The following is a 23,228-nucleotide window of genomic DNA, read 5'->3' on the forward strand; positions in this document are numbered from 1 at the left end:
CGCGCTTAGAAATCTCTGGTTATTAAGCGCGTTATAAATAAGATATCATATCATACTGTATAATCATATGATATTGCTCCACTGGTCTGGCTTATTTTCTGAGATGGACATTTCTAAAAATAATTGCATTAAATACTTGCAAGCCCCTGGACCTGATGGTATGGCAAATATTGTTGTAAAAACACTGCCAGAAATATTTATGTTTTTATTAAATCATTTCTATAGAAATATTAGTCAGACCTCTGCTCTTCCAACCTCTTGGACCAACTACCAATTGGCCCCATCTATAAAAAAAAATACAATAGGGAAGAACCCTACAATTATTGCCCAATATCACTGTTTGATACTACCTATGTTCTTCTGTTTTGTTGCAAGAGATAAGACAGTGGGTGCTACCCTAAATAAATGTATTAGTACTAAACATATTAGGATATCAAGCTTTAGTGTCAGATAGTTCACCTGTGCACATGGCTTTCCTTACATACATGTCCACGCTTGGCTATGCAGTCAGGAATAAGCTATGGTGGACACCAGACACTGGGGTATCGATGGATTGAAATGATTTATTCTGTTACACACAGATACCGTTGCTTGAGTACAGTTAGATAGGGCGGAAACTTTCTCTAAGATCACTAGAATGGGTTGGAGCCTGAACAGCAAGTGTCTGCGCACTCCAATTTTGTGGGCATAGCTCCCATAGGCCTCCAAAGACCACTTGACACTATTCCCGATAATTCACAAATACATTTACTAGAAGTTAACACCACAGAAAGTAACGTAATGAGCTTTACTATGAAGCATATTAAAATGACTACGATTGGAATCTTTACATCGGAATATTTACATTTTAAGGAAAAGCAATCGCAATGTCTTCACTTCTAAAGTGAATTCTGCCATTTCCCTGGTTTCCCCGGTTCTGTGTCTCCTTACCCTGCCTCTGCAGTTCTTTCTTCTTTCTCGCTGATTTCTAACCCTGACACTTCTTAACTCATCTCTCTGGCACATCCTACTGCTTCTCATAAAGATCCTGTTTCATCTGCTCTTATTTCTAAAATCTATCCTTCTCTTAATTCTTACATTACTAGTCTTCTTAATATCTCTTACTACTTCTATTTTCTGTCTTTTAGTCAAACATGCTATTCTTCTTCCTGTTTTGAAAAAACCTTCCTTGGTTCCTACCATTCCTTCTAATTTCCGTCCTATTTCTCTTCTTTCTTATCTTTCTAAATTACTGGAACATCTAGTTTACTCCCAGTTTTCTTCCTTTTTTACTCTTAATTCTGTTTTACCATGTTACATTCTGGTTTTTTGACCTCTTTATTCTGCAGAAACTGCTCTTTCATCTGTCTGTGACTCTCTCCTTTCTGCCCGTTATGCTAAACACTCTTCTATTCTTATACTCTTGGACTTATCCACTGCTTTTGATACAGTGGATCATACACTACTCCTCTCCCTCTCTTCTTTTCAGATTTTCTGGTTCTGTAATCACATGGTTCCAATCCTATCTCAATAATTGCACCTACTCAGTATCCTGGGCTGGTGTTAATTCTGATCCCCTCCCTCATCTGCATCGTGTTCCACAAGGGTCTGTTCTTGGCCCATTTATTTTCTCTCTGTATACTTCTACTTTAGGCAAGATTATCTCTTCTTTCCAGTTGTTTCATCAATTTTATGCCAATGACAGCCAACTATTCCTTTCCTTTTCCTCCTTGACGCCTGATGTAAACTTGAACCTGATATACACTTGAACCTCTCTGCCTGTCTTTCCGCGATCAAAACTTGGATGTTGGACCATTTTCTTGTTCTTAATCCATCCAAGACTGAAGTCCTCTTTTTTCCCGCTAATACCATCCTTCCTCCTGTCTCCCCTCCTTTTGACCTCTTTTCTCCTTCTCATCTCTCATTTTCTCGGATGCCCGCATACTTGGTCTTCATCTTGATACTAACCTTTGCTTTGCTCATCATTTTTCGATCACATCTCATTCTTGTCGCTTTCATCTTTTTAACCACCTGGAAAGTTAGCCCTCTTCTTACCTTTAGTGCCACAAAGCACTAAAACAAAACAAAATCTATTTTCATTTCCTTTATCCGTCTTCTCTATTCCCTACCAATTTGCATATATATTTCTCCTTCTCTGGCCTCTCTTCGATCGCTACCCTTTCACTCTCAACTTAAATTCAATTTTCTCTGTGGAGTATTTAGATCTCTTTACGGACTTGCTCCTATCTACCTTGCCTCTCATTTTTCTTTGTATGTCCCTTCTTGTACTCTTAGTTCCCAAACCCACTTTCTTTAAACTCTGCCTCGTCCCCCATGTGCTTCCTCTCACTTCCGTTCTTTTTCTCTTCTGGCTCCTCATTACTGGAATCTCTCCATCTCTCTGTGCGGTCTGTTCATTCTTACTCTACCCACTGCACTGCTCTAAAAACCTTCTAACTTAAGTCTTAATTGAATTTTAAGTCCTGCTGTAAACTACATTGTTTTATTGATTCCACTTGTTCATTTCATTGTACTGTAAATTGGCTTTGTACAGCGCCTTGGTGGAAGGCGCTATAAAATCTTTATAAATAAAGCTGAATGTATGTAGGTGTGTATGTTTGTCCAGCTATACAAATCCACGCTGTTGAACCCACTGATACCAAATTTTTCATGAATTCCTCATTTGTCTGGGGCAAGATAGTAGTCTATGTTTGGATGCAAAAATTCACTCTGTAGACACCCTCATTTATTGATGCTCACCCCGATTCACTACAGTAGGTACTAGAAGGAGGCAACATGTGGAAAAGTGTCTGAAGCAAAATTTTCAATGTGTTGGTTATTCCTTTGAAATGTATTACTACTGTATACAGTTCAAAAGTGTTTATTAAAGCATTTTTAAAGGTAATTGAAAAAAGAAAAATTAAAAACAGAAATGTATCATGCCACTCCAAATATCGGAAATGGCAAGGTTACAGTATACTTAAGTTCATTCACAAGAAGAGAGCACAATCATTCAATCTTCCTTGGACATTTTCTCAAATGTGCTGAAGCCTATCAGTGAGTGAAACATGGCACCTAAAAAAATTAACATCACTTGGAAAAGCTCCATCTGATGCAAAACGAAAATCAATATCAAGAGCTTCTGAAACACAACAAACAGCAGCAGGACTTGCCGACCAGAGGACAAGAGCAACTTTCTCCAGGGCAAATGAGATGATAGAGCACACTGACGCAAGACTTTCTGACATAAGAACAAGAGCAACATCCTCCAGGGCACATGAGACACCATTTGATCAGGACACGGGCAATGCCGGGTACCCAAGCTAGTTAACAAATAAATAGAAAATACAAATAACCAGAATATAATATATGAAAAAATAAATAAAATATTACCTGTCATTGCAGGTCTGATAAGAGAAATTGAGCATTTCCACTGATTCCCTTCATTGCTGCTCATAAGCAAAAAGTAATCCTCGTGGTCCTTTATGAACTGACACAAGATAAGGAATTATAGTAGTGTGGTTGAAGAGATTATGGGGTGGATAAGGAAGCTGTTTTAGGATTGCTCAAAGGTACCCAAATGCAATAAATTCAACCAGACCTGGGACTAAATTAGCAAAAATAATGAAGTTACCCCTATGGCTGAAAATAAAAATGTCAGTGGGCAAGTGCCTAACAAACTTTATTTAAATGGACGGTCTTCAGCCATGTGTTAGGTGCCGATTAAGTTCGAACAAGTGTGACAGGGTGAGCAACCTACCTGACACTATCATGAGGGTTGGGCAACATTCTCAACCTGGGGCACGAGGCCTACCAGGGTGTCTGTCAGAGTCAGTCAATCATACCCCACTGGCAAGGTGAGGGAGGAATTGGGAGTGCCCCAGCCTCTGTACCCTCAACATGTGGCTGATTGCAATTGCAGAACCACTTTTCATGATCCCATTCCTGCCATATCACTTGCTGGCCTGTGCCACCTCTTTGCCCTTCAGTACTGCCATTGCAGGACACCAACAGAGCACTTTGAAAAGGGTTGGGGCCTGTTGAGCGCTTTATTGTTTCCCATTGGTGTAACCTGGCCTCTAGGGGAGAGCAAGGCAGGGATTGGGCCGGAAACCAGCTGACACTGATAGCCAATTGAAGGTAGAGCAGGGGGATAAAATTAGACATGAAGCCCAGGCGAGTGTGGGTTGTTTGGGTGTGGTCAAGGGAGAGAAAGGCAGACCGAGATACCACAGAGAGCGTGTGCAAGGTGAGGTATTGTTTGGTGTTAGAAAATGGTACTTGGGTGCGAGACTGTGTGTATGGTGAATGAAGAGAGTGAGTGAGGTTAAGTGTAGGAGTAGGGGGAACAAATGAGAGTGAGTGAGAAAGGTGAATGAGTGAATGAAAGCAGGGTGACTGAGAAAAGGAGAGGTGGAGTGTAGAGTAGGAATTGAGAGTATTGGGAGGAGAGTGCAGTAGAGTGGTGGAAGGAGAGAGTAGTAGAGAGGGGAGTGGAGAGCAGTAGAGCGTGACGGAGAGTAGCATTAGAAGTGAGAAGGAAGAACATTGGCGGGACAGAGAGAGGGTGAGAAAGAGGACAGTGGGAGTAAAAGAAGGGAGAAGAGTAGAAGGTAGAGAAAGGAAGGAAAGAACATCAGGGCTAGAAGTAAATGAGCATGAGAGGCAAGGATCGAGTGACAACTGGATGGGTGAAAGGCACCACTCCCTAATATCATTCTTCTTCTGGAATCCAGGTCAGGATCCACCCAGAAGACCCCAGAGGGAGTAAGAAAAACAAGGCGGTTGCCTTTAGGTCCTCACAACTAGACAACCCGATTTTAGACAGTAGGGGTTCTCTAGTGACGACCTTGGTATTTTGGGAAATCTGAGCTAGGGTGGAAGGAGAGCCAATGAGGAGGAAGAGGAGGAAGAGGAAGAATAAGAGGAAGTGGAGGAGCAAGATGAGAAAAGAGACCATAGTTGGGCTCTTTTGAAATATATAATAAAATGTGCTTAAACCACTGTTGAGATCTGGTGTGTTTTTGAGGCCATCTGTGATATGAGATAACGTATAATTATGTAGGACTATTCACAATGAAATAGACTGAGAGCAAGCACTTACCCTAATATTGAAAGAGTTTAAAAAGGATGTTTTCATCTGTGATTGTTATGCTAATGGTTTTTACTTGGAAAATACATTTGTATCCACCAAATATATCAAGATGTTCCCTATGTGTAATAAACCACAACCTTATATATGATGTGATGAATCAAGGGAATGCGTTGCTTCTTCCAAGGGGGTGCTCCCCTGTGAGTCTGGGAGGTGAACCCTCTCTGCAAAACCCTACATAGGGGTCGAGGCAAGTGGGAACTCACCGGGAGAGACTCCACCTTGTGGAACAAGAACTCCCATTCCTGTGAGGAACTCTCGTAACCATTACACATAATGGCACACATGGGACTCTCTAAAATAGCAAGGAGTTACAAGTCCCAAGACTTTGGTGAAGAAAGAAATCAAGCTATACCATTATCAAGAAGAAATAGAATGTGTCCCTTTAAATACAAGTCTCAGTATGTTGAATAGCGAGTACCAGCAGAACAACGGAGAGAGAGAGGAACACAGACGCAGGAAAGGGAGGCCCCCATTATGTGTAACACCTGAAGGAGGGGGAGCAGAAGCATGCCTCAAAGCCCCTGACATTCAAGCTTGCACTTAACTGAACAGGGAGATGCCAGAGACCCAGTGAATCCCTGATGCAAGAAGCAGAGATGGATGGAGCCCAAAACAATTTGGTAGCGTGACCAAGGAGGACACACTGTGGGCAGGGAGCCCATAAACCAATGCTGATACCATACCAAGAACGAAGCGGCAATCCAGCCGGTTACCAGAAGGAAGTCCGGGACACCACGGGAGTGAGTGAGAATCTCAGGATGAGGACACCAGCAACAGGGAGTCGATAGCAACGAAGAGCAAGAGAGAGTGAAGCTCCCAGATAGGCCTGGAGCCGTTCCTCAACGTTGCTCAACGTTGCTGAAGATAATGGGGAGAGCGGGAAGACTGGGAGGCCAAAAGGGAATCATTATACAGTTCAAGAAACTTGCCCCAGTACAAGTAACAAAAAGTTCAATACAAAACTGATGAACTCAAATTGCTTTTATATAAGAAAGTGAATCATGAAGTCCCTAATGGGAGAGAAAGCAACCTTGAATATCACTGCCCTGGGAAAAGGGGAAAGTACTCAAACCTTCAACACAGAACAAAGGCAACATAAGAGAAAGAGTTTTATAAATTGAACCACAGAGGGACCACTTAAGTAAACAATATACAAGATAGAGAATGTCAGAGGAAGGCTGTTTAGAAAGCCATAACTACAGAAGAAAGTGTACATTTCCAGGTTGCTCTGAGTCCTCTAAAAACAATCAAAGAAATTATAAAAAGTCAACGAAAGATATTCTTCAGGAGGAGAGAAACGCAATCCCATGAAAGAACTGTTTGAACTGATACAGCATGTATCTAGAGACTATCTAAAGATAACCTATAAACAAGAAATCCAAAGACTGAGACAAGACGTATCCTCAGGAGAAGGGAGCCATTCTCTTGATCTTAGTTTATTTAGAATAGTGGTAGGGCCAGTTAGATTAGATTTGGACAGCCGATTTATTAATTTGGACATTCACGAATGACTGACAAGCACCCTAGCCCGATATATATAGGTAGGGAACATTGCATAGCTGTTACGCTCACCTGGTATTCACAGGGACGCCACCCAGCCGGGTTACTCGCTGGTATACTTCTCAGCTTTGCCCTGATGTGGTCTGCGGGGAAGGTTCTGCCTTGTGGTAGAATTAGGCGAGCTTCAGCGCGGCGAACTGGCTTGGTTGAGCCCCTCTGGTAAATGATGGTGCATTAAGAGCGCTTTGATGCAGTAAGTAAGCGCTATGCGCAGCGCTGCGAAGTCTTGCCTTTGCTAACCTGTGTTTTCCTTCCTTGTAGGTCGCGGTGTTCTTCAGCGCGAGTGGAATGTCCGGAGTGGTGCCAGATGCGCCCAGCCAGGTAAGCCTTTTGAGCAGTTCGTAATTTGTAAATGTCTCTGCTGCTTTCTTTAATGTTGCCTTTATCTTCCTCTTTCAGGTCGTTCTGTCCGGGAGGCATGCAGATTCGAGGAAGCTGTTCTCAGTAGCTGCGAGTGTTTAAAGATGAAGACTGCAGGTAAGATGCTGCTGCTAATGATGTTCCTTTTGTTTCCTTGCAGGTTCTGCTTCTCCGAGGTTCGAGGGAATAGCTGGACACAGTGAGCGTCACGTTGCAAGCTGCAAAGTAACGTGAAGCGTGTTGTCTTGCTCGGGTGTGGTTTAAAAAGCCCCAACAAAATAGTCCAGGTAAAGTAGTCCCAGGCTACCACACCCAAAACACTAGACCGCATAGCTTGGTTCCTAGGAACCAAGCTATGCGGATGCCTCCATGTTGGCTGACAATACAATAAAGTAGTTCCCAAACACATTGTTTTTCATGGCGTATGAGCCTGGCGCCATAGGCGCCAGGACCGGCCCCATGAGGGCTTTTGAAGAGGATGCCAGGCTCTAGAGGCCTGAGTCCTGACTCCACCTGGCCAATCGGTTTGCCAGAGGGGGTTTTGGGCGAGGGTCGTGACAATAGCAATAGGGAAAGTTAGGCCTTATTCTTATTCTTTAATAGAAACATTTGGAACATGTCCTCAGAGTTCATCTTTTGACCCTCCACAATGGTTTATACTGCTTCGAGAACTTAGGAGTAGCATGATGTTCCAATTAAATCTTCTGGAACCATTTTAATTCATAGGATCCAGATCCCAAATACCCAGAGACACAATACATGGTAGCCTGTATAGAGCTATAGCTAGGATTGAGGGGCTAAGCAGAGATATATTTATTTATTGAGTTTTCAAAGGAAGTAATTCTGATATGAGAAATTTGGAGTTGTTTTGTGGGGGACATAAATATGAGGAACACAGACGAAATGTGAACAAGACTGATGTAGGGCACTCAAATTTCACTGACCTTTGCATGTTTCTCACTATTGAATACATGTAAAGGCCTACCGAGTGAAGTGGTGGTAACTACTACAAGTGAAATATGAATTTAGGACATTTCACTACACGCGTTGTATGCATTATATAAATGTACTTGTCTTCAATTTTACATGCTAATGTGGATGTAAATAAGCTACTACGTAAAAAATGTTTGCGTAGATTGTAAAAGGTTTTATGTAAATTGGCTTACATAAAGTTAAATAAGATTTTTCACTGAGGCAAAAATGAAGCAGTTTGATGTGTGTATTGTTATTGCTGCAGGACAAAAAGATTTATCCTCACAGCTCTAACTTTCACATTGGACTAATATTATGTGTTTGTAGTTAGTGCATAAACAAAACAAAATGAAAAATCTGTTTGTATGCTCAGTTTTTATGCCTTTGTTCAAATGGGGTGTAGTATGGCTCTAGCTAACTTTGCAGCAGAGTCCATTTGATCTGTTCTCTTTAATGCTAGCAGAAAAACTGGGCAAAAGCATTGAAAACATCTTTGTGTAACATGGATTGGGGCAAAACACATTTGTTCCATTTTACATTATTCATGCAGCAAAATGGGTCCCGAGTGAGTTTCTAGCACTAGTGCAGACTTTCAGAGATGTGCAACCTTTGGCTGTCCAGATGTTCTGGACTACAACTCACATTAGCCCTAGCCAGAATAGTTATTGGTGAGAAATCATGACCCCCGACTGTGTGTTATCTCTACTGCTTGTTCTGGGATGCTAAAATGTACATGAAACAAGGTTCGGAATGACATAACTGATTCAGCAGTTCTGAATGACATACATCCAACCCATGTTCCAGGGTTCTTGCACTGGCAACTGATAAATATATGCTGTCCCTTCTAAGCTGTTCTAGAAGGCTACAGGTTTTTTTTCACATTTTGTTTAACTTTGGTAAATATACATCAAGGTCCAAAAACATGTGAGGCACTGTAAGGGCTAAATTCTATTTTTGTGATTCTTTGAGCCCAATTTAAGGGTCCTCTAATTTTTTTTGCTTTCTTTTTGCTGACTTCCACTAGTTAGGCAGAAGCTACAGCAGTGGAACAAAGAGTTGACTGGCCCCATGAGCACTTGTCCCCAAGTGCTGGGGTCCTGCTATGTCTTGGAATCATTGTTGGGGGGCCCTGGGTCCAGGAATAGTTGGATGTTACAGGTCCTCTACTACATATTACCATTCTCTTGCATTGGTCTCAACCCTAGTTTTGGATCCATCCTTCCCTTGCTGGTTGAGTCTCGAAACTGGAACCTCAAGCTCTTTAAGGTGGTCCCCCGCTGGGGTTCCTTATGATTAGGACAAGTGGGGTAAATATGGTACTTAACTTAATTTACCCTATTACCAAGGCTTACCTATGAACTTTGTCCCATTGTCTCTCATAAAGAAAACATTTACAAACATTTGAGTCCTGAAAACTAACTGAAACCAGGTTTTTACAAGGGTTTTATATTTTTCTCTGAACCCCTTGTTTCTCTTGAGTTCACTATCAAAAATTGGCTTTAAATGGTACCAGTAATTTATAAGGGGATTTAATCTAATACATCAATGCAATACGCTCTTTTCACAAGGCGTTTTGTTGGGAGTCTTCGCCACAATTTTTGTTACTCTGTTTTTATCTAGCTATGTTAGAAAATTCAGGCATCCAGATAAGTGTTGTACAAGGCCTTTTTACGCATCTTGTAAATCACCTTTTACATTTGCATGCCTACCATTTACACACCAGTTGAGAGCAGAGGGCAGTGCAAAGGACAGGTGACTAGACAGAAACCAGAACCCATCTTTTCATCTTTTCATTGTTATCTGCATGGACGAAATTGCAGGCCATATTGGAGCGGTCTAAAAACATGCATGTGTTCTCTTAGCTGTGCTGGGTTTGTAGCTGCTTATGGAGAGTAGCAGTATGAATGCATATTTATTTACCTAGCATTTTATGATCCTATCAATAATAAGATGGAAAACAGTTACAATTGGGAAGTATCCCTTGTAACAAATAAAATATGCTTTTTCAGTGAATGCATCCTTGCATTGCACTAAAGTATTTTAGGAGTTCCAGTGTTGTGTGCATTAGTCATCAAGATGCATCTATGTGGTGTGTTAGACCAGATTAATGCGTCAGACAACGTTTTCCACAGATGTATTAATGCATTTTTTGAAACCAGGCATCTTTGCTAAACAACTGTTTTGTTTCTGTGTTCTATTCATTTTTAAGTTTTTACTCTTACAATTTCATTTACATTCATTATAAAAACTGTGTGTAAAATACTCTTATCTCAAAACCTTAGCTGGGGATACTGATGAGCAAGCAATGTCTAATTTAAACATCCATTCAACCTACCTTGCAGTCGATGTGGTAAATGGTACTATAAATAGTCAGTAAATGCAGGACCCTTGCTCTAGGGTGTTTGATTGTCATTACACTAATCACAGGGGGCACAACCCCTGCCAAATATTCAACACTACAATTAAAACATTCAAAGCCTGACTCTCCAGTCAGTGCAAGAGCAGTAAAGAAATAGAAATGAAATGGATTAATTTGGGTTAAAAATAGAAACTCAGCAGCACATGCCTGTGTAGTGGTAATCAAGAGAGGTATATAAGTTTCCCTATGAAGCGCTTCATGTAGGGTTCTTCCAAATTCTAAGCATACGAATATTATTACCTTAGTCAATGGTTAATTTATGACCTCGGTCCAGCCAACATTTGAACTTAAGGTTAGATATAGAGTTTAGCATGGAGCACTTGCCTCTCTGCACTTTCCTTTCTCAAAACTGACATACCATTAAGTAGTACTAGATCCGAGAAATGAGGAATTTAGCAAAAGACAATTCTACTATCAAACCTCTAAATCCATAATTCAAGTAATGTCTTTTTTAGTGTTTAATTGGCCAGGTTTAATTGCGTCTTAAAAATTAAACTATCTACAGAAGAGATCAAATGTGGAGACCTTTGTAGAGGAATAAGGAAAGGAGTATTGAGTGACTTATCCTCCTGCACAATACTAACATCCCATTCTGCAACATGCTTTAGGAAGTGAACCAGCTGTAGAGTAGCTTGGACCTGGTCATGAATTATGTGCCGTTCTAAGGTTGAATGCTTCTTATTATGGCCTAAGAAATTCCTACTACGTGGAGCTTTTGTGATTACAGATGCACAGGTAAGCTACATATTTGGACAAGTCGCTATCAATGTTATAGTAGTTCTATCTGTGAGGAGCTTGCAAAGCAGAGGTAATTAACTGTTCCAGTTCTGTGCAGGTGGTGCTCCCACTGCTGTAATAATGCTGCATCTTTTCTATGGGATTAGAGTTTGGATCAATGAGGTCCATGCTGATCATGTTTTTTGTAATGGGAAATGTTGAGGTTCTGTTCTATGCAAGTGTAACTTGCATTGCTAAGGTCCTTCATTTACCTGTTCAGTGTGGGGTGCTTATATTGCTCCATTCCATGCAGTTCATTCTATATGCAAGTGGCACTTCTAATGCAGTCACCCAGGGCTTATCTGTTTTGTGTGTGGTCATTTTTCACTGCTGAGACCAGTGGCGCTCCTGTTCCATGTGAGTAAAGCATGATCTACTATGGTCCATGGCATCCCTTTTCTATACTAGGATGAGAGTGTGCTCTGCTGCAGTATATGCTATTTCTGTTCTATGTGAGGGGAGCTTCCACAGCAGATACCCACTACTTATCTGTTCTATCTTGTGGACATTTTCTATCCTTACTTTCCCTTGCACTGATCTACACCACCTTTTCTACATAATGAACGCTTGCATTGACGATTCCCTGATTTGCCTTTTATGAGTGTGTGAGGGAAGCCTCCACTGCTCCTACTCAAGCTGACCTATCCTGTCTGAGCAAAGCATTAAAATGGTTATGCTGCTGTTGTATCTATTCTTTGCATTAGAGGGAAACTCAGGGTTAGTGCTCATCCGTTCCCTCGGTGAGAGGGTGCTTGTGCCACGGCATGCTGTGCATCATCTGTTAATTGTGAGTGAAACCTGCTTTTCTGTCACGATGTGGACCGCTAACGCATGATCATGATTTCCATACAGTTTCAACCTTTTGCACATCGGCTAGATATAACATACTTTTTACTCCCTTGCGAAGGAGAAACCTAATTTTTACTCCATTTAAATCACATTTACTCTCAAAGTTTAAGAATTGGGAATATAGTACTCTCACCTTCAAATATTGTATGGAGCACTTAGTACACTTTATCTCAGTTTTCTATATTTTGGGGTGGCCTTCTGGGCCTGGTTTGTAATTCATTTGAAACCTTCCACTCCCTCTTTGGAAAGTATTATATGTGTCTAACATGTTCCCTTTTAGGTAATTGTGTACTATATTGTATTAAAGGTTGTGTGGAACAATTGTGCAACTCATATACTTTCCTGTTAATTCCAGGTTATGTGCATGAATGTCCTAGTCTTTTTAAGAATCCCTTTTCTGTTCATCCCTTCGAATTATAATGTGTAGAGTTTTCCAGTAGGTATATAAGACCCCTCATAAAATGAGGGGTCATTAAAGTACAGAAGGCTGAGTGTATGATAGCTGAGCATTTGCATTGGGATTACATTTGTTATGAAACAAAATGCCACAGACAACAGACATCTGTTTAGTGAGAAGCACTTTATTGAAAGTAAAATGGAAAATGCAGTACATTTATAAATGTGTAAGTGTGCATTTGAAATGGCTGTACAGTTAATATGTTCCCTATAATGCACTGCTTATAACTGTAATACAGTAAAAAAAGAAGTGTTCTGCCCTACTTTGACTTTCCGTCTTTCTTTGCAAGCCTCAGCCCCCCGTTCATTCATCATGCCTTCATGCTATTGGACCCAAGCAGTCGCCTAGTCTACCGACAGACTGTCCTTCCTCCCCAGCATCTGGCACATACAGCAACGGAAGTGGGAGAATCGTTTGTCAAAAGGGTTATCATGGCGGGCAGAAAACTGATACTGCGAATCCGGAAGCCGCCCACTTATCCCTTCATTAAGGAATGAAAGCTGAGGTAGGTAGCGTGTGATGGAGAGGTTCATATTTACATATAGGGGAAACCTGAATAAGTTCAGAGGGATCTGGTCTTCTTCTGATTTACATGTTGCTTGAAAGGATATTTTGTCCCAAGTCTGTTGTATACTCACTCAGATTTGGACTTTTGGTTCTATATGTTGTTAAATTGAATCCAATTTCTGAATGAAAAAAAAGCACAAGTGCTACCGAGGTGTGTGATGCGCAGATGATCAATCATCTGGAGAGTTGCTGTCCTATTACCCCAAACAGGGGTAATAGGACAGCTGCCAACAGGGGAGGCTGCCATGCTAGCGGAGTGCCGGAACAGCTTGCAGTTTGGTGTCTGGAGGCACGCAGAGTTCATCTTACTTAGACTTTGCAGAAATAACTCTAGTGTCCCTCTAACGGAGAATCAAAAAGGACATAATGTTACTGGTTATTAACATGTTTTTTTTTGCAATACTTCACAGACTAACATGTTTACTCTGGAATGTAGAAGTGTCACTGCTGCCGAATGCAAACAGTCATTTCTTTTTTTCGTTGCTCTCCTTTTCTGTCCTAGCCTGTGATGTATTATTAGGTTAAACAATTTTAATTTTAAAAAACATTAATTATGGTAACTTTCACAATAGCCCCACCGTTTAAATCAGTTTTTGCTTAAGATGTATGACTCATATTATCAAAATGCAAAGAAAGTATTGCATAATCACCTTTTCCGTTTCTTGCTTCATTGCAGTAGTCACCGCTTTATCAAGCTCCTTTTTCGATTCTTCAGCCCTCTTTCTAAGAAGTTCAAACTTGGTCTTGGCTTCACTGAGCTTCTTTTCAATAACAGCCCGGTCTTTGGGTGATAGCTTGTCTCCATTTTCTTGAAGAAACTTCTCAGTGTTTTTCACTACTTCAGCCAATTCACTTGCGCCGGCCTGCATATCCTTCTGCAACTCCTGCAGGAGTTAAAGAAAGGAACTTGTGTTGTGAATGCGACACACCCAAAAAACACACACAGCGATCTGGGTTAGAGACGAGAACTTCCACCGTCACATCAGGATTCGCTAATATTTGATAGATGCTCCTTGTCCAAACCTTTCGGAAATTTGCGGTCAGATAGGAACATGTAGTCTGAAAGTGTTCTCAATAAGGTACCTGATTTATGATACACCAAACATTTTCTACATAAAGCACAAAGGCGCCAACAATACAGTGCATACAATGAGATCAATCCCAATTCATAACGTAGCCATTCTACTGGTATACACTGCAGCAATTGTAGAACCTTTTTCCAATATTTGCTCTCAAGTTTATTAAAAAAGCTTTTCGGTAGAACACTACGCGACTCCAGGCCATATAAGCGGACTGGTGTTACTTTCTGTAGATAGTATGTCATTGCTGGGCTCAAAGAGAACTAGCCATACTTATGCATAATGATTTTAGTCTGTGATATCGCAGTTGTTAACTTACAACTTCATGCTTCATCTCACAGTCAATGGTTATGCCCACGTATATACAGTGAGATACTATGCCAAGATGCGTATTGTTAATTATCCATGACATTGCACCTTTAACAGATTTCATTGGAGTGCATACCATAACTTGTGTTTTATGACTATTGATGGCCAATTGATATTTTTCGAGATAGTTGCAAAGTGCATTCATAAATCTCTGTAAACCTATTGGTGTTTTCGAGATGAGAACTAAATCATCGGAGTAGAATAAGGCCTTAATCGAGACACCATTTAGTTTTGGGGAGTCAGAAACTACATTTTCAAAAGCTTCTCCAGCATCATGGATGAAAAAATTAAAGAGGGCTGAAGCAAGGATACATCCCTGCTTCAGCCCTCTGGGTGTTTGAATTGGAGATATAAGCAATCCCTCAGTTGACATTCTTATCTGTACTGTGGTGTTAGAATGAAAGGCATATATGATATCACACAGGGTAGACACTCTGCCCTTGAAAGCTTTGACATAAGAAGAACGTGTGAAACCGAGTCAAAGGCAGAATGGTGGTCACCAAATGTGAGGTAAATTGGTTGTTTCATCAGGTTGGCTTGTTCCCAAATCATATTGAGACATAATAGATTAATGCCAGTCCCCATACCTGCCACAAATCTGGTTTGATCCGGATCATGTCGATGATGCGCCTCAGTCCATGCATTGAAGTCTAGTAAGACTAAGCGAGCAAAGACTTTACCCGGCACATCCAACAGAGCTATCGGTCTATAATTGGAGGGTATTGACCATCACCCTTTTGAAGATCGGTACTATTACTGATTGGCACCATGATGATGGAAGAGTGCACTTCTTCACTATGTACCCAAAAAGGTTATGCAATATGATTGCCCAATTACAAGGATCAGCCTTAAACATGGCATTACTGAGCCCATTGGGGCCAATGGCTCTGGAGATACTTAATTTGGAAATCAGATCTTCAATGATTTCAGCCGAATGGGATATAGACCAGGTGTCTGTTAGATGTAGCGATGTGTCATTTTATTAAATTCAACATCAGCATACAGAGTACTATAATGTTGTAACCACTGTTGTTCCATTACTCCATTCATTTGGCTGTGTAGTTGAACATTTAGGCTGGTATTTGTTAATAATTGCCATGTTTGTGCTGAATTCTTGTCATGTAGGGATTTGATAATTGCTTGGCTATCGCATTGAAAAAGCCAAGCTCTTCGTCCTCTAATCCAGTTCTGATATTTACATTTGGCTGATCTAAGAGCTAATGACCTGCTCAACGGACAACTTGGCAATGTCTCTCTTATCTCTTCTCCAGGCCGCTTTTCTTGCCCTTATTTCTGGATCATAACTATGTTTATGTGCAAAAGCATTGGATGTCATGATGGTCCTCTTATATTCCTCCAAGATTTCTGTATAATTTCCCATAATCGGAGTCTGATGGTGCTGTGATAGTTTAATATTCAATGTCTGCAAGTCTCTCTCACACCCATGAAATCGAGTCTTAGCGTTATTGATGTTGAGAGCAGGCTTGTACCATTGTGTGGTCGAAATCATAATGTTGATGTTCCAGGACCATGTCAATGAAAGCAAGTTATGGTCACTCTGGGACTGGTTCAATATTTCGAATTTGTCCCCCATAGATGATTATCAACATAAATATAATCGATAGTGCTTTTTGAGTTTCTTCGCTTCCACGTACACTGCGGTGGGAAGTCACCTAATGATGTTCCATTTACCACTCTAAAGTTACGTTCGGTCATAAGTGTAGTCCAGCGCATAATGTCTGGATGTTTGGCTTTGATATTAGCGCTAATACAATCCAGATTAAGATCACCCATGATGATTGTACTAAATATGTTTTTGGTCATTAGGACAATATATAGCAGAGATGTTAGTGCCTTATAGAAGCAATCATCAGCTATTCATACAGGATTTCGATAGATATTCAGCAAGGCTATTTTACGATCAGCACCGCTGATTTGTACCAGTTGTAAGAAATTATTTGGAGCTAGCCAAGGCTGAATAGTTAACCCAGAACTTTGCTTTGTGGCCACTAATAATCCAGAGGTTGGTCTACCTCTAGTAGCTGATTTAGCAGGTGATAGCACAATGTCATAATTATCCCAAGTTGGTGTACTCTTAAGCCAGGTTTCCTGCAGTACTACGATATCAAAATTATTTAGGTGATTTTCTTTAGATAATTGAAGATGTGCATGACCGCGAGTATTCCAACTCGCCAGGTGTATTTGTTTTTTTAGTTGTTCTAATAATGGTTATGCCTTACCAGGATGTTTCATTGCCAAATGCTGATTTTTGGCGTGATTGCAATTGTTGCAACTTTCACATTGATGCTCATATTTCTTATCATGTTTGGGCAGGTTTTTAATCTCTGGATTAGATGCAATGATAAAATCCAATCTAAATAAATACATCTTGCCCCCCCCCAGATCAAATTCAAAACTACCCCGGAAGGAATCCACAGCCTCACGATAGATAAATCGACATCACTTAAAAATTCAACCTGGTCTATGTCCAGGGGTGTGATGTCTTCAAAGGCAGGTACTTCAGAAAAGATGTTCAATATGCTAGTTCTAGATGGATCATAACTGCTAAATGGAGAGGCACGACACTTCACAATCACGGAATGTGCTTGTTGTTTGTTCTCATTTATAGTCTGAGCAAGCCGCTAGTTATTTTGTCTTGATTAGTTAATCTATTCATTTTGGTATTCTCTGATAAACTATTTGTAGACAGAGCATGATCAGGTAGAGTCGGGAGCGAGGAATGCTCAGCTGCAGGAAACTCATGTCCCTGCAATGAGGATTTCCTCAGGGAGTTTCCACAAAGAAAGCTCTCTATTGATGTTCTGTCTTGTGTATTGATGATGGTTTGGTGTTTAAGGCGGTCAGCCAAATAGGCGTCCACTGCTTCTTTGATTTCCAAGTCTCTTCCTTTGAGATTGGATTCACGCTCTATTCGTGGTTTCTGTGTTTTCAGTGTCGGGCAATTCACTACTTGCGGTTGTGTAATAAGTGCAGATGCTCTTGACCGATCTTGCTCTATGGCTGTTAACAAATCATTTAAAGGTTCATGTGTCAGAGATTGTTCTCCACTGTGATCCTGTTGCACCCCAGTAAGGGATGTATTTTTTTTATAATCACTGCATTACTTAATTGCTTTCTTGGGTCGGTCTTAGCCAGGCTTTTCAATGCTCTGCAGACAGCCCGAATAAATGGTTTACCCCTTCTTATGCTAGTGGATTTTCGAGCAGGCATGCATGTTCTTTGTTTTTTTCTATTTAGATATCTCTTGGTCAAGCAATTTGGATTTGAGCTTTCGGAATGGTCGTCTCTGGGGTGCAATTCCTTTTTCAGTGAAAATATCAAAGTGGTTTATGGTGGCATTAACTAGTTGAACAGAAACATTTTGTTCAACACTTACCCAAGAATCATTCACCTGTACCACAGATGTGTCTAAATTCGGTCCACCTACTGGTTTAATTATTTGATCAAATTGAGGTAACACAGAGGGCTATATACAGCTTTCTGTTTGTATCGCATGCGAATTAAGCAGAAGCAGTGCTGGATATAATTTTACTTTGTCAGCCAGTTGGATGTTAATGGTTCTGTTTATCATTTCTTGTGCAATCCACTCACAAATCAGTTGTATTTGCCCCAATTGTTTAGACATTTTAGCAACTTAAGATTCAGAGAGTTTGAACAAACTGGAAATGGTGGTGTTGACCGCTGACAGCGTTACCTCCAACAACGTATTCTGATTAGCTAGCATTTGAGGCGATTGTAATTGTGATAACATGCGTCTACAAGGCGTTGGATGAGCATATGTTACAGAATGAGTCGATGAGTCCACTGAGCATTTATCATAGCAATCTGGTGAAAAGGACTTGAAAAGGACTCATTAGTATTGTGCGATAGTTCGTACACACTTGCATGTATTGAGATGTCTGACATCACATGGTTAGGACTAGATAACTCTTGCATTACTTCTTCTACTATGGTTGCCACTATTGGCTCCCGCCGCAGAGATTGATCCACTTCTAAAATGGTCGAGTCAGAGATCATGTGTAAGCCTGTAGGGCTTTTACGTTTGTTAGAGGTCACAACACTAGAAGCGTAGCTCATGGCACTTGACACATTTTTTAGCAGAGCTGTGGAAGCTTTAGAAGCAGGTTCAGACACTTGATTTACATGTAAGACAGCCTTAATGGCTGTTATAGGCAAGTGCTCAGATCGCCTAGAGCTGTATGTCAATTTTGACAAGTGTGCGCCGGTTGAGAGACACTGGCGTCAAGTTAATTGCCTTATGAGAGATCTTTCTACGAATAGGGGTGGTGCCCACTGACACTGCCATGGTAGTCGGTGCATTTAAGTGTTCAGGCATATTTGTTTTAGGAAATATAGACATGCTAGCATTCGTTACTTCCAAGCGCTGATGAAAACTGCCGGCTTGTATCACTTATATGACTAGGTACAAAGTAAGATAATCCCTAATTTATACAAAGTAAGATATTCCCAATTTATACAGATAACAAGGGAGTTGCAAACTCACAAAAGCATTTCAAATTGCCCATTATCAAAAGTTGATCCTAGCACTCAGGCACCCGTTCGCCGCTTCGGCACACAGGTGTGCACGCGCAGGTGCACACACTTCTGGTTTTTATGCGTTGCAGTAAAAAAGGGGGGGAGCCACTGATATTAATCCAAACAGACAGTATTCCACAAGCCTATAAAGGGAAATCAACGATATGTCCTGTTATATAACGCTTAGAGTCCAAAGTCGAAGTTGCAATAGTTGAAGAATACAATTACCAATTGCTGAAAAGTTTGGTATTTCGGATACAGAGTCACAGGGGCAGTACGAGCGGCAAAGCAGTGCTTCTCACGTGCTTCACACAGCTGCACACGCGCAGGTGCGCACGCATGCTGATTTTTATGCATTGCAGTAAAAAAGGGGTGGAGCCACTGTTAGTAATCCAAACAGACAATGTTCCACAAGCCAATTGCTGGGAAGTTTGGTATTTCGGATCCAGAGTCACAGGAGCAGAACAGCGGCAAAGTGGTGCTTCTCAGGTGCTTCACACAGTAAGACCCTTATTCCCTAATCCATATTTCATAACCCGAGAAAGGTGGTACATATTTTCAGTGGGCTTCAAAGCCCAGGCAGAGTGGGATTCCAAAATGTAATACCCCATAGCGCAGTTAGAAAAAGGACTGAGTGGACTGTTTTACCGGTTGCCATGCCCTATCTGTATAGCAGCCCACGGGATCAACTTTAAAAAATGTCTGCCTGCTTACCTCAGTTATTTCGCTATATGCAGACGATACCATGCTGTATATCAGGGATCCAGACTTCCATCTTCCTCCGGTAATACAGGGCATCGCACGATTCACGAAATATTCCAGCTATAAAATAAACCAATCCAAATCGGAGATAATACCTTTAACCGGCTACTCCTCACAAACTGAAGCCACAATCCAATTCCAGTGGTCACCTACCATGGCCCGATACCTCGGCATCATCATGGCAACGGACAAAAACACGCTGTACTCCAACAACTATGGCCCATTCCTGCCTCAGCTAGAAAGCAAACTCAACCTCTGGGCTAAACTCCCGCTATCCATGTACGGCCGAATATCCCTACTAAAAATGGTGATAGTCCCCAAACTGCGATACCTGTTTAGCAGCATCCCTATCTGGCCAGGACGGAAATTCTTTGCAGTGCTACAGAAACAAGCTATAACTTTTGTTTGGGGAGAGATCACCCCCAGAATCAGTTGGCTCAAAATGAGCGAACATTATGACACAGAAGGTCTAGCCGCGCTGGACTTTCTTCTCTACTACTATGCGGCCCAAGCGCACTTTGCCAGGTACTGGTCCAACGACACGGAACAGTACGCCCGCATACACGCTGAAAAATTTGCGGCATCTTCCAAGAATCTCGAGGGCATGATGTTTGCTAAAGTCAAGGAGGAAAAGATATTGGCAGATCCACTGTCTTCTACAGTAAGAGTGTGGACGAAGATCCTAAAAAGAGTGCAATGCAAGATACCATACTGGCCTCATGCCCCATTGTGGTCCTACTCAGATCTTGACCCAACCATGGACCGAACACTGCAGAGTCGATGGGATCTGGAACGCAAAGCCAAACTGGGAGATCTCTTTCCGGAAGGGTGTTTTTTTTTAACGATAATTGAAGTCCAGAACAAAGTGGGTACCGGCTTGATCACAACACTACAATACCACCGCCTGAAAGCAGCCTGACATAAACGGGGTTCACGAGGGGCATCTCTGAACTGTACAGGACGGTGCAAGCACACACCCCGTCCAGAAATAAGATGCGAGCCAAATGGGAGAAAGACATGGACGTAGAAATCGATGAGCAGCACTGGATGAACTATTGCAGGTATACTAAAGCCATTTCCCCTCAACGCTAACTTCAGGCTCATCCAGTTCAAAATCTTAAATCAATTGCATTTCACCCCGAGCAAGATTACCAAATTTGACCCCTCTAAACAGTCGGCCTGCCCCAAATGTGGTGCACCGGCGGCGGATGCAATCCACATGTACTGGAGCTGCCCACCAATCCGTCGATTCTGGGAGGAAATAACGGAGACAGTGAGTGACATACTGAACACTCATATCCCGGTGACTCCACTGAAATACCTACTAGGAGACATTGAAAGGACTCGATAAAAACCCAAAGATTGTGTGCCGTGCCAGGGGCAGTGGCCAAGCGAAATATCCTTAGGAAATGGAAGTCTAAAACCTCCCCCACTATCCAAGCCTGGCTACAAGACCTGATACAAGTTCAGGAATGCAAAGAGACCTATACGCAAAGCGTGCAAACTATCTCCAGAGCTAAAAATATTTGTGCCCCCCTCAGAAACTACCTGCAAACTCCCGAAGGCCAGACAGAAGAGGAAGAGGGACAGACATAAATCGTAGATATGTGCCATGTATAAATTTGAACACTGTACAAATAAATGTGCATTATGATGTGTGTCCTTGCTATCCTAATGAACAATTTGTTCTACCATGATTGTTGCTATTACCATGCCAGTAGTAAATAAAGGTTATAAAAAAATAATGTTTGCATGCCAGTGGATGGACCCTTTGTTCACACCCCAGAGAAAGAGGTGCACGCTGGGACACTCTTTTCACATTCCAGTTCTCAAGAAGGTCCAGATCAGCAGCTCCTTATGCCAATTTGGAATATGGAAGTTTGGTGGAATTATCAGTGAGCACCACCCCCACTAAAGCAGGCCCACCCGTATGCTGGCCACTGGTGGTGCTGGAAGGAAGCTCCAGCCAGAAGGATTTATCCTGCTGAGAAGTGGCTTCAGCCTCCACCACTGGAGAGTACCTATCAAAAGATGCCACCCGTGGCCTGTTGGGAACTGTACTTCTCAATTCTGTTTCATAACATCATTATTCTGTACTTGATTGGAGTACATTATCTTTTATAATACAAAAATGGTGTGATGACGTCTATAAAATGTAACAGATTGCCACTTATTTGAACAACTACATCAGCACCAGTGCAAATAACCTTGCAATGCATTATTTGCACTGGTGCTAATCCAGTTGTCGGTGTTAAACTGTGCGTTAATGGGGCTCCTTCAGAGTCACTTGTTTTGCTATTGGAATACATTGTGTGCTCATACATCTGTTGGGAGAATACTTTAATACAATTTGCAATATTTATCATATAGTATGTTTACTTAAACATATATGAAGTTACATATAACCATACATTACATTGGAAATTCTAAATTGCTATTTAGCTAAATGGACAGGAGAGGCCTCATAAGAGGAATTCTCCAGAAGTGCAAATGCATTCTCCATATGCACATACGGGCTTTGCCCATCAGTGAATTTTCAGTAATTGAGTCACAGATTTCAACTAGGGACCTGATGGGGAACCCCTTTTGCAGTCAATAGGCATAACGTAACCCACGTTAGATGGGTTCAGCTTTGAAAACCGTATGGGCTATAAAAGGTTCTCCGATAAAAACGAGTTTGTAGAAGTGACCAAATCTGTCTTCCCCATTGACACGGGAGACTATATATAAACCTGTGAATACAGAAATAAGATTCACTTGGTGAAAACTCCTATGAGCCATGTAAAACCAAAAATAAAATGCAGAAGCTGATGCAATAAGGATGTTTATTTCAACAAATCTTCCTATTTCCTAGCATTTCCACAAATTGCATTAAAATACCATATTCCTCAGAGGGGCACAAATGTGAAGACAACTAACAGTACATTGCAGTGTTTGATGTTTAAGTACAGATAACCACCTACCACTGCTAAATTCTGTACACTTGTGCAATGTAATGACAAAGCTGATGGAAAAATAACTTCCTGGTAAGGTTCTTTCTATGGATTCTTCTCCCACAGATTCCTCATCATGATTAATATTCCCCTTGGGGTCAGCTGCTCAGAAGATTTTGATAGGGGGTGTAATGTGTCTCAGCGCCATTGTCTCGGCTCATGTGTGCCTAAACCTCATCACTCTTCGGCTGGACGTCGACAAACATACTTATAGCATACACTATGCCCCAAACCTCAGTTCCCCACCGTTTTCCCCCATGCTCAGCACCTGAGGGAATCAGTCCCCATATTATGAAAATACAAAAACTTTAGCTAAAGAGAGGAAGAACTAGACAAACCTCCTCAAAGCCTGCTACTTCTTCCTGTGATTTAA

The 23,228-nt window shown here is 41.4% G+C and overlaps 1 protein-coding gene across 19 annotated transcripts in view; it reads right to left on the reverse strand.

Moving 5' to 3' along the window:
* Positions 1 to 23,228, reverse strand: part of DST (dystonin) — a 2,190,048-nt gene that overhangs the window by 659,847 nt on the left and 1,506,973 nt on the right. For all 19 annotated transcript variants that reach the window (XM_069606170.1, XM_069606155.1, XM_069606164.1 and 16 more), the window contains one exon: positions 13,746 to 13,979. In XM_069606170.1, coding sequence (XP_069462271.1) covers positions 13,746 to 13,979 — 234 coding nt within the window. The remainder of the gene's footprint in view (positions 1 to 13,745; positions 13,980 to 23,228) is intronic.

Source organism: Ambystoma mexicanum, chromosome 4p (genome assembly GCF_040938575.1).
Source record: "Ambystoma mexicanum isolate Mex_15411 chromosome 4p, UKY_AmexF1_1, whole genome shotgun sequence".
Lineage (NCBI taxonomy): Eukaryota > Metazoa > Chordata > Amphibia > Caudata > Ambystomatidae > Ambystoma > Ambystoma mexicanum.